Here is a 12,806-nt window from a genome sequence, read left to right on the forward strand (position 1 = left end):
CTGGCTTTGGCTCTGAAATGGTTACTGTACAACTCACAAGGTGAGACACCAGCAAAATAATTAATTTGCATGTTGGTTCTACTGAGCTGCAAACCGCTGCCACACTGACCTAGAGCCAGGTGACAGGGACACCACCTGGTTGTCATCATCGGGAACAGTGTTTCCACACCGGCTGCTGGCTGGAATCTTGCTGGGCCGCTGCACCATGATGACAGCTTTCTCCCAGTGGTCGGGGAGCTAGAGTAAGAAGCAGAGGATCAGAAGGACGACTCGCTGGCCTGCTGCTGCCTGTTTGGAAGTCTCCAGCCACCTATCTTTTGCCAAGTTTAAATGGGAAACACTTGCTTGCATTTCCCTTCCCTCTTACCATGCTCTTGGCTGTTACTCCAGTTTCAGCCCAAATCTCTTCTCACCTGGACACTGAAACAGCCTCCCACAGCTCTCCTTGCCTCTCCCAATATCCCTTTCCATCCACCTTAAAACACACCTTATTATTATGATCTTTTATTAAGGTATAGTTGATTCACAATGTTGTGTTAGTTTCAGGGATACAACAAAGAGATTCAGTTATACATACACACGTATCTATTTTTTCATTCTTTTCTGTTACAGGTTATTACAAGATATTGAATATAGTTCCCTGTGCTATATGGTAGGTCCTTATTGTTTCAGTGTTCCATATATAGCAGTGTGCCTCTGTTAATCCAAAACTCCTAATTTATCCCTCCTCCCTTTCCCCTTTGGTAATCATAAATGTGTTTTCTCTGTGAGTCTATTTCTGTTGTGTAAATAAGTTCATTTGTGCCATATTTTAGATTCCACATATAAATGGTATCATATGATTATCTGTCTTTCTCTGACTTAAAAGCAAAAATTAAGAAGATTAAAATTAAAAAAAAAAACCCCAAACCCACAGCTTAGATAATGACAATCCCCTGCCCAAAACCCTTCAAAAGCTTCCTGTTCATATAGACTCCAGGTTCATTTACTGACCCCAGCATTTCTCCTAACAGCCTCTCCAACCACCCTTACTATGTGGAAGGACACTCCAACCACCACCCCTCTGCCTGCTGCTCATGTGTCAAAACTCTGTCTCCATCTTAAGACCTACAACTGACTCTTTAGGAAACGTCCTGGCAACCCCTGGGCTGGTATGAACCTCGCATCTTGCAGCACTGCTTGTCTCTCTGCTCTTACACTTTCCACCTTTGAGGCCAGTTAGGGACACGTGCCCATCCCCGGGCAGGGCAGGCCATGAGGGCAAGAAGAGGACCCTGCACATTCTCATCACCACCTCCGTTCTCAGCAAGACTAAGTGCTTAACAAGAGATCACTAAATGTTTGTGAAACTGTATATTTTTACTTTTGAGGAAGATAGAAAGTCAGGGAGTTTCCTCTATTCCAAGGCAGTCTGCACATTTCACAAAGACACAGTGTCCCTTAGAAGAAAAACTTTTACCAGTATCCCCCAATCCCCATTAGTCCAATGAGGGGTTACCTGTGGCTCATAGCGAATTAGGATGTCATACTCCATAGAATATGGTATGTTGTCGATGAAGAACTCCAAGTATGCCCCTTCAGGCACTCGGACAAAGCCCGCTCCAGTCCAGGAAGGAATCCGGTCCTGGATATACTGCCGTTCCACTATGCTGACCCCCTAAGGACAAGGGGACAGGAGTGATGCTTTACTTGAAATGGAATTTGATGCTAACAGTTAAAGAAATCTGAAGGCACCCAAAGGTCCAAACCTGTAGATATGAAACCTATTTTTTTTTGCAGCCACATTTTCCCAGTAGATTCTATAATTTTTTGGAATATAAACAGGCAATTGGTTTCTTTTTAGTTTTTAGATTGAGGTAGTCTTGAGACATTGGAGATGGGATTAAGGCTTAGGATATACCTTCTATGATACAACCAGGGGAATGAGCATGAAGGAAGGAAAGAGAACATCCCAAATGCTGTTATGAGCAAGCCTAGGAGTGACCAGGTATGTTCTGCATTTCTGCAAGGCTAGCCCAGTATCTATGGGTGTATTTCTGTCATCCTCATTGGCATTTCTTTCAAGCTCCAGGTACAAATGAGGAAATGTGATACAGTCGTGAACGTTCACTACTGATGAGTGAATTCTGATGGTCAATGAGATTGAGAATGGATCAATGTGAGTTGCTTAACTCAAGGGTGACTTTGAATGTGTTTACAGGATTACATATAATACCTGTGATTAGTCACCTCCAAAGATGAAGTCTGTCCTCACCTATAATGAACGTGTGTGTGGCTTCACCATCTAGAGGCGAAAACCATGTTCCCCTGCCATCGAATCTGGTCTGGCCTTGTGACTTGTGACCAGCAAAATGTGACAAAATGACCTTTTGGGTCTTCTTAGCCCTGACCTTAAGAGACCTGGCAGTTTCTGTTTCCTCCTTCTTGGAAGCCAGATGTCATGGAAGAAGTCTCACTACTCTTCATGCCATGAAAAAGCTCAAGACAGCTGTTTGGAGAACGGTGCTCAGCCAAGCTTCAACTCTTTCTGCCACCCCAGCTGAAGCGCCAGACATGTATTTTAAGCCACTAACTTTCACGATAGCTGCTATACAGCAATAGAAAACTGAAACAATATACTCTGAATGTTAACTATACTAGCTCAATAACTTTGGAGTGTCAGTAGAGAATAGAAAAAAAAAAAACAAACCAAAAAACCAACTCCCTTAAAAATACCAATAGCCTTATTACTGCATGTTTTGAAGTCTTTCTGAGTGATGGATTTACCTAGTTTTAAATAGGACTATTCTCAAGAAGGCCTGGTCCTGATCCTTCCTTCATGCTCACTGATAAGATGCTCCTTACCTCCCCGCCCCTCACTCTGCTTTACCCACCTGGCAAACACACCCCTACTTACAGGCCCGAAGTTGGCTTCTTCTGCTTCATAGATGTAGTGATCCAAGGTGGTGAAGTAGTAGCCAGATTCCACGTCGCTGCACTGACGTCCAATCATGTGGGGTCGGCACAGGCACTGGCCCGACTCTGCAGAGCAACTGGCAAGGAAGCAGAGAGGGTCAGCAGTGCTCACCACATGCATCAGTGAACCCACTGGAAGCAGATCCATGTTTGCCATTAAACGGTAAATGGGGTGAAATACTCAGGAGGGTATTCTTACTCCATTCTGAAAGTAAGTACATGAAAAAAAACATTGCCTACCAATTACTCCCAAACTCCTGAGCTTCCCTGGTGGCTCAGATGGTAAAGAATCTGCCTACAATGCGGGAGACCTGGGTTTGATCCCTGGGTTAGGAAGATCCCCTGGAGGAGGGCATGGCAACCCACTCCAGTATTCTTGCCTGGAGAGTCCCCATGGACAGAGCTGCCTAGCAGGCTACAGTCCATAGGGTCACAAAGAGTCGGACACAATTGAGTAACCAAGCACAGCACCTGAGGTTGAAAGGTCTCAGTAACCTGGCCTTTCAGTTTCTCTCCGCTGTGCTCTACCCTGCTCCAAAGTGCCTTGGCGGTGTTTCTGTAGCTATCACATTTGTTCTTACATTGGCAAGAACATATGTCTTTGGCAAATACAACCCCTCTCCTGGGCCTGACATCTAAATACCCAGTTTTCAGAAGGACAGCTCCAACTCAGTGGTCCCAGAGGCTAATCACGGATCCAAGAGGGCAGCACCCAATCCCTGCCTTGGGAGAAGACACCACCCACCACTGCATCAGCCATGCCAGAAATCAGAAGGTATCCTCTAGATTCCCTCTTTGTAGCCAATCAAGGGCCAAATTCTATGACAGCTCCTCCTAGCATCTTGGGTGTCTCTCCCCACTTCCCACGGACTAGGCTATGCCTTTCTTCCCTCCCTCATTCACGGTAAAAGCAGTTAAAGTCTTCTAACTGGTATCCTTATTGCCAGTCTTCCAACTTTCAAGCAGAACTTCCACCTTCCCCAGAGCTGCCCTAATGACCTTTCTGAGATGCACCGCCAGGCACGATGGCCTTGGGGCAGTGCGCCAGGCCCCGCTGTCCCCTGCCCTTCTCTCCCTTTCTGGCTTCTTCTCACCTCTCCCACCTCACTGAGCGACTGGGTCTCTCCAGGGCACTGGGGGACGCACGGCTCTGTCCCTTTGTTTCTCCTGTTCCTGCAGCCTGGAGTGTCCTGCTCCCTCATTTACCCAGCAAAGACCCACGCACTCTTCTCTCAAGATTCAGCTCACACACCGTGTTTCCTATCGCTCCCCAGCCCATAGAAGGAACCACCTTCTCCTTCACGCCATCACCTCCTTGCAGGAGAAACCATATATTTGCCACTTCAACAACTCAGCTGGTGGTGAAGTAAGGGCTCGTTACATTTGAGGCACTGTGTCTTCAAATTCTCCTAATTTTTCAACCATCACCCTTTCCTGAAGGCTTGTTTGGTCCCCTCCCTCTACTGTTCTCAAATGGTGCATTCTGAGGCCTCAGTTGCTCTGTACAGGCCTTAGTGCTCTGTACTAAGACATTTGTTACTTTCTTTCTTGTTGTACAATTATTGATAGACCTACCCAACCCCTGAGTTGACAGGAAACCCTTGAAGGCCTGGACTGTGCCTGACTCACCTCAGTTATGCTGCCCGATCCCCCAGCTGGCCCAGTGCTCAGCATACAGACACAGCCAAACACTGGTTCAAGAAATAAATGCATGAAAGATAGGTGTTCTGAATTTAAAAAAGAAAAATACTATTTAATGGAAACAGTGCTTTTGTGTTATTGGTCATTATTTAGGTAATAAAGGCCTCAACTGTAACATACTCATTTGGTCTTCAGCCTATGTTTGTCTGCCTTTTCCCTGATAACAGGATTTTGTGTACAAGATAAAACTGAATTACACAGAAAGCAAACTTATGGTCACCAAAGGGGAAAGAGGAGGGGAACAGATAAATTAGGAGTCTGGGATTGACAGATACACACTGCTGCTGCTGCTAAGTCACTTCAGTTGTGTCCGACTCTGTGTGACCCCATAGGCGGCAGCCCACCAGGCTCCCCCGTCCCTGGGATTTTCCAGGCAAGAACACTGGAGTGGGTTGCCATTTCCTTCTCCAATACATGAAAGTGAAAAGTGAAAGTGGAGTCGTTCAGTTGTATCCGACTCTCTACTATATATAAAATAGGTAAACAACAAGAACCTATAACACAGGGAACTAAATTCACTATCTTGTAATAACCTATAATGGAAAAGAATCTGAAACAGAATATATATATATATATATATATATATATATATATATGGATCATTTTGCAGTACACCTAAAACACTGTAACTCAAATATACTTCAATTAAAAAAACAAAAGAAAAAAAAACAAACCTGAATTACATGGCTCCATCTTTACTTCATTAAAATCAAGATGCGATTTGGAATTGTTACTTTAAATCTATTCCCAGAGAGGAAGAAATCTTGCTCCAGTTAGGATCTAACCCTCTTTCAACATAATCCAACGAACAACACCCATTTTCCAAAATTCAGGCATCAGACATGACATCATACGGACAAAAGAAAATCCCTTCCTTCCAGCAGATGTTTACTGAGGGAACAAATGTCTCAAACATGAACCACCCAAGAAGAAAACACACTAATCCTTCCTATGCTATCTACCACTAGAGAACAAGCTAATGAAGGTAAGGAAAGAGAGGTGGGCACCCTCCTGAAGTACTTTTATCTGCAGCACAATTCTAAAGAAGCAGCAGCTCCTGAGAACCTGACCTTGTGAAGGGAATTCCCCTCATGCCAGCCCCGCAGCCACACGCCCGTGTCTGTACACTTGAACTCTTGTCGCCAGTAGGTGTGGCTCCCATTCAACACTTACTTACTCCTTTGGTGACCTCCTTCACCAAAGGCTTTACCTGCCCCCACGCAGGTGGCCCTCACCTCCTCAGAGCTTTGCTCTGGTTGCGCACCTTCAGTCATCCATGGGGCATTTCCATTCGTCCAGTTGTCACCTCTAATTCATATTGTCCCAAACCATTTGTCACCTCACACACTCATCCAACTTCAGCTCTGCTATTTCTATCAGCAGATTTAAAATTCCTCTCTGTTGTTGAACAGACGTATGGTTACCAAGGGGAGGTTGGGTGGGGTAGGATGGATTGGGGATTTGCAGTAGTCGATCTTACTGTATAGAAAAGGGAGCTAGATTCAATATCCCGTGATAAACCATAACGTAAAAGACTGTAGGTGTGTATAACAACCACTTTGCTATACAGCACAAATTAACACAATACTGTAAATCAACTATATTTCAATTAAAAAAAAATTCTGATGTAGGTGAGACATAATCTTCCCTTTCCTTTATCCTTACTACAACACATGTTATCTCAAGATGGTTTTCGACTCAGCCATTTCCTCTTGTCACTGTGGCTACCCTAGTACCCTATGTCATCGTTCCACACCTGTCACTCTATTCACCTCCCAAGTTGACCTCTCCAGCTCCTCTTTCTCCCCTGCCCAGTCCATCATTTTACACAACCAAACCAGTCTTCCCAGAGCCCCACCTTCATCACTTCACAAAAGCCCACAACACAAAATGCTACCACTGTTTCTTCTACCAAGTCATGGTGTCTCTACCTGGCTTCCAGCAGCCTCTATAACCTCTCCTCTGAAAACAACTGCTTTTCCTCCCGGTGCCCGTCCTTGGCTTTAGCAGAGTCACGCTCCTCATACTCTTTAATAAATATTTACTGAGTAAATATTAGCCCTGGCAGCTGTGCTTCCTGGTGTTGATACTCTCCCCTTTCAGTTCATTGTCAGCTCTCTCTCTTTTTGGCTCACTGCGCAGCATGTGGGATTTAGTTCCCCGAACAGGGATCAAACCGGAGCTCCCTGCTATGGAAGCATGGAGTCTTAACCACTGGACCACCGGGAAAGCCTGTCAATTCTCTTCTGAACCAATCCTTCCTTCCTTGTTAAGTCCATTATTTCCCTCAAAATGAAATGGAGAAAGAAAAAGGGGAGAAAAAAATTGTCCCTGTCCTAAAGAACTTCCATTCTAATTGGTGATATAAACAAAAAAGAGCAATTGACCAATATAGCAAAATAAACAGCAGGAAGTGCCCACCCAGAGCTAAGAGCAAAGACAGTGCTCATCTGAGTGAGGAGCTGAGGGGACACCAGGACAGAGCCGGCCCAGAGAAGACAGAAGGGGAGCCAAGACGGGTAGTGGGGGAACGGGAGCAGACACGGTCAAGGGCAGACCGGGCCTCGACCACGCCACACTCATCCCATCTGTGCCTTCACTGGAAGCTCAAATATCACCTCCTCCAGAGTGGAGACAAAGATTTATTATGTGTCTTGTTCTTTCTTGTGTTCAAGCAAAAATCATTTCCGGTAGAAATATACCCTTGATAATTATACAAGATCCCTTCACCAATTTATCTGCAACTGGATACAGATGCAATTCATTGGGCCAGTTAGGTAGAATAATGACATAAAACAGAATAAATCAGGGCCTGTGGCAGGCAGAATCATGGCTCGCAAAGATGCCCATGTCCTCCATGTCCTCACCCCTGGATTCTATGGCTATGTTACCTCATGCGGTGCAAAAGACTTTCCTGATGGGACCAAGCTTAAGGACATTGAGATGGGAAATTACCCTGGGTTACCCAGGTGGGCCCAAGCGAATCACATGAATCCTTAAAAGCAGAGAAGAAGGTCAGAGCTGTCCCACGAGGAGGATCTGACCCATCGTCACTGGTTGTGAAGGTGAAAGAAAGGGGTCATGAGTCAAGGAACGTGGGCAGCCTCAAGAAGGTGGGAATGGCCCTCAGCTGACAGCCAGCAGGAAAACGGGAACTGCATCCTGCAACCAAGAGGAGCTGAATTTTGCCAACAGTGCAAGTGAGCAGGGAAGAGCCTCCCCAGAGCCTTCAGGTGGAAACACAGACTGTAAGGGCATAAATGTATGTTGCTTTAGCCCACTAAGTGGTGGTGCTAATTTGTTATGGCACCAACAGAAACCTAATAAAGCCCTATTTTTCCCTCAAAAGATAAAGGCCAAGATTATTTCTCAAAAGGCAACCCTCCTACACTGTTGGTAGGAATGGAAACTGGTGCAGCCAGAATGGACAACAGTGTGGAGATTCCTCGGCAAATTATAATAGAGCTGCCACATGATCCAGCAATTCTATTCCTAGGAGTATACTTGGACAAACTGTAATTCAAAAAGATACATGCCCCTCTATGTTCAGAGCAGCACTATTCATAATAGCCAAGACATGGAAATAACCTAAGTATCTACTGACAGACGAATGAATAAAGATGTGGTGTGTATACACACACACACACACACACACACACATATACACACAGTGGAACACTACTCAGCCATAAAAGGAGTGAAATAACCCCATTTGCAGCAACATGGATGGACCTAGAGATTCCCATACTAAGTGAAGTAGGTCAGACAGAAAGACAAGTATCATATGATGTCACCCATGGAATCTAAAATACGACACAAATGAACCTATCTATGAAACAGAAACAGGTTCTCAGATATAGAGAGCAGATTTGTGGTTGTCAAGGGAGAGGGTAGCAGGGGAGGGATGCCTTGGGAGTCTGGGATTAGCAGATGCAAACTATTACATATAAAATGAATAAACAACAAGGTCGTACTGTATCCCAGGGAACTATATTCAGTATCCTGGGATACACCATAATATCCCATAAAAGAAAATATTGTACAGCAGAAATTAATGCAACATTGTAAATCAACTATACTTTAATAAAATAAAAATTTTTTAAAACATCATTTTTCAAAAACAGATTTCTCATAAATGTAGAAATTAAGGACTAGTAGAAGAAAAATTCATTTAAACAGTGATGAGCAAGGAAAATACTGTGCAATCTCAACCTTACTACTAAGAAGTTAAGCAAAAGAAAAACATTAAAGGACAAAAACCACTCCTCTGTTCAACACTGAAATCTCCTCCAAAACTCAGATTACAAATAAGAATTGGTTTCACAGTGACGAGCAGTCAGCATCTACATTTTATCCAGAGTAGCTTTTCCATCCCCTCAACCAATCCCCACCCCCAATAGAATACTTTCTTAAAGAGTAGGAGCTGTGTTCTATAACCTCTATGACTGCCAGAGCAATTAACAAAGGGTTAATTAATACATCGGGATCATTCAATACACTGGTGAAAATATCTACTGACTTATGCTCTGGTTTCAGAGTACAATAAATTCCAGTTCTTCATTTACTGAGCACGTATCACTATGCTGGGGACAAAAGGAGATGCAAAAACAAGTAAGACACAATCCCTGTTCAAAAAGATCTTCTAAATACAAGCAGCTATAACAAAGCAGAATCAGTGCTAATACAGATGCAGAAGTAACATGTTCTCACACCAGAGGAAGGCTGGGGGACTTAAACCTAGGAAGGAGAGGTCTTCAAAAAAGTGGTGGGCTTCAAGCCAGATACCAAAGTCCTAAACTACCCTGATGAAATAATTACAAAGGATGCTGCCAGGATATTTATATTTTTCAGTGTTTTTAAACATTTGCAAGTAGCATTTACTCAGCATGCACTCTTATTTATTCATTAAAGCGGCTTATCTACTAGGCAAAACGTCATTAACCTGGCTTGAGCCACATTATTTAAACGAATCATATCTTACTTTAAAACATTCAAAAGTTGAGACTAGCTGTCAACATAATAGACATGGATTACTACACTTATATTGTTCTACCAAAAGTCATTCGGCTCATTAAACAAAAACATTAAAAAACATTTTTCCACTTCATGACTTTACACTTACTCTGGCCCTGGCCAAAGTAACTAAGGAATGTTTGGGATTGATTTAGAGACTGCCTCTCCCAGGCAGTTTAATTTTTATATCATAAAAATCTTTTGTTGCTCAAATTCTTTGACTCGATCAATGTTTATTCAACACGGGTCTGAGGCAGAGCAAAGTAATATTGTCAGGTGGAAGATATTTGAGTGCTTGTAACAAAACAATTCAGAAAGTGTAACTCTGAGTATCCGCTATGCACTGAGTATTCTAGTAGAATAAGTGCTTCAGAAGGCAGGGCCTCTGTCACCCCTGTGAGATTCTTAAAGTCCTTGTGGGGAAAACAGCCTTGGAAAGGATCACTACAGGGACTCTCCTGGTGGTCTGGTGGCTAAGACTCCTCACCCTCAATGCAGGGGCCTGGGTTCAATCCCTGAGTCAGGGAACTAGATCCCACATGCCACAGCTATGACCTGGTGCAGCCCAATGAATAAATTTTAAAAACGAACAGGTTCACTACAAAATACTGAAGAATCACAAGACTAGAGGCTTTCTTAAGGTTTCTTTTTTCCCCACCACTGATGCCAAAAGATAAGGCAGCTATCTCGTCCATCACCCTAGAAAGATCAAATTACCCGCTTTAAAAGCTTCACTAAAGGATATATGTATAACTGATGCACTTTACAGCAGACACTAACACGACACTGTGAATCAACTATACTCCAATAAAAAAAGACAAAAACAAAACTTGACTGGAATGTGTTGCTTCACAAACTAGCACATTCTGGGTTTTATAAAGTTTTGCAGGAGACTGGAAGGGTAGGCCAGGGGCTATGTGTGGGTGGATTTAGAGACAGGAAGCATGGTGTGGAAGAGACAGACAGGACATCAAGGAACACAGGACATTCCTGAGTTTAGGACATTATTTGGAAAAGTAAGTGCACTGCTTTCCTCTAATTAAGAAGGATTTTCACAGTGATGACAGCTTTGAATTGAGGAATTGGTTACTAAAGGAATGGTTTATCAGCATGTGTTCTGGGAGTCACCAAGGAAAGTCAGAAGTGAGTTCATTAACAGAGGGAGCCAGTTGGTCTCTTTCCGCTTTTATAGAATTATTCTTGCTTCCTCCCCTCTGGAGGTTTTCTAAGAACGGACGTTCACCCTGAGTTCTGAGGGCTACGTGCAGTCCTGAGTTTACTACATGATCTGGAACAGAACAGATCAACTACAGAGGCCAAACTGAACATGTTCTTGCTGCCTAAAGTCTCCTTCCTTCCCGAGTAGACTACTACAGTGTTGGGAAAACTTCTTGTTACAGAGTCAATTTTTGAATCCATGAGGCTTACTCAATGAACTCAGCACATTCTCCCAGGCAAGATTCAAGGCCACAAGGAAACATCTGTCTATCCTCCCAATAGTCACTTACACTATTTTTACCAGATGTTCTGAATCTGATCCAGTAACACACAGAGACCAGAATTCTCTGACTCAAAGGTAATAAATCCAACTCCCACAAATTTAACATCTCGCCAAAATGTGTATTTCGATCATTTCAGGGAGAGTATCATATCTCATTGATTCAAGTAATGCCAACATATTTAAGTCCCTAAAATTATTGTATGTAATTTTCATTAATGTACTTGAAAGTTGTAAAAAAGAAAAGAAATGGTGAAGAAGAAAATAAAGAGTCCTTACACAAATCAAATGGGACTCCACTTTTTGTCTTTTAGATTGGTGAAAAATAAAAGATTTGATGATACCAGCTGCTGGTGGAGATGGGGGAAAACAGTACTTTGTAACCAGTTGAGAAGAAAACAGATTAGCACCATCTGTCTGGAGAACAACCTGATATCTCCAGTAAAATAGAAAATACACATGTACTTTGACTTAGCTGTTCCATCACTGGGAATCCAATCTATAGACCTGTCTACAAACATTCATCAAGATTATCCATAAGGATATTAACCACAACATTTCTGTTTGGTATGCACCACGTGGCATGTGGGATCTTAGTTCCTGACCAGAGATCAAACCCACACACTCAGCCGTGGAAGCGCAGAGCCTTAATCACTGAACCACGAGGGAAGTCTCTACAACATTTAAAATAATAATAATAATAAAATCAATAAGTCATAGCACTATCACATGACAGAATACAAAAAAAGGAGATATATTGATGCTGATATGAAAAACAGATCTCTAGATTAAAAAAGTAACTTGCAGAGTAATGTACATACACATATTAATTTGATTTATAAAAAAAGTTTGTACAACTAAGTAGGAAATCCTGGACAATTTTTATTTCTTTGTACTGTCTATTTAAAAAATAACACCCAACATGTTGTTTCAAAAAAAATGAGAGAAAAGAAATTGTCAGTTTTAAGAGGTATTCTGAGCACCATTTTTATTTTCTAGAGACACACAAGGAATTGCTAACAGTGGCACCTTAAGCCAACGGAACTCAGTGGAGAAAAAAGGCAGGATACCTGTATGAGCTGTCTGAATCTTTTTAAGCCATGGGCATGTACTGTGTTTATACTTTAAAAAATAATAAGGGAGTCCCCTGGCGGTCCAGTGGTTAGGACTCAGTATCTTCACTGCTATGGCCTGGGTTCAATCCCAGGTCAGGGAACTAAGATCCCATAAGCTGTGTGGCCAAAAATGAAAAAGAAAAAAAAAAAAAAAAAAAAGTAAAAAACAGAACAAGTACCACTATTAAAAACCAGGAAGCATAAACAGACTGGAGAAGGCTTCAAAGCTAACTCTTGGAATGAATCTTTAGAACACAGGTAAGAGTGATGATCAGGCATTCAAAGCAAAGGTGAAAGCACGCTGCCTCTCAGGAAAACACTGAGCGTCACCCTGTGCTAGAGGTCACGAGGGCCCTGGGGTTACCAAGCGCAGGGTGTCCGAGCAGCTCCACTCACCTGTTGTTCAAGGCTCCCCCAAAGTCACAGTCACAAGGTCGACATCCATCCAAGTCGTTGCTTAAGCCCCAGTGCTCTGGCTGCAGAACAAAAGATTAAACATCTAAAGAGGGGTTCCTGTAATTACA

The 12,806-nt window shown here is 42.9% G+C and overlaps 1 protein-coding gene across 2 annotated transcripts in view; it reads right to left on the reverse strand.

The window, feature by feature from the left end:
* LAMB1 (laminin subunit beta 1) overlaps positions 1–12,806 on the reverse strand; it is a 76,185-nt gene that overhangs the window by 34,275 nt on the left and 29,104 nt on the right. For both annotated transcript variants that reach the window (XM_068973103.1, XM_068973101.1), the window contains exons 13-16: positions 12,679–12,758; positions 2,897–3,032; positions 1,499–1,657; positions 110–237 (exon numbers count right to left, since the gene is read on the reverse strand). In XM_068973103.1, the coding sequence (XP_068829204.1) occupies positions 110–237; positions 1,499–1,657; positions 2,897–3,032; positions 12,679–12,758 (503 nt within the window). The remainder of the gene's footprint in view (positions 1–109; positions 238–1,498; positions 1,658–2,896; positions 3,033–12,678; positions 12,759–12,806) is intronic.

This window comes from Capricornis sumatraensis, chromosome 5 (genome assembly GCF_032405125.1).
Source record: "Capricornis sumatraensis isolate serow.1 chromosome 5, serow.2, whole genome shotgun sequence".
In the NCBI taxonomy this organism is placed as follows: Eukaryota; Metazoa; Chordata; class Mammalia; order Artiodactyla; family Bovidae; genus Capricornis; species Capricornis sumatraensis.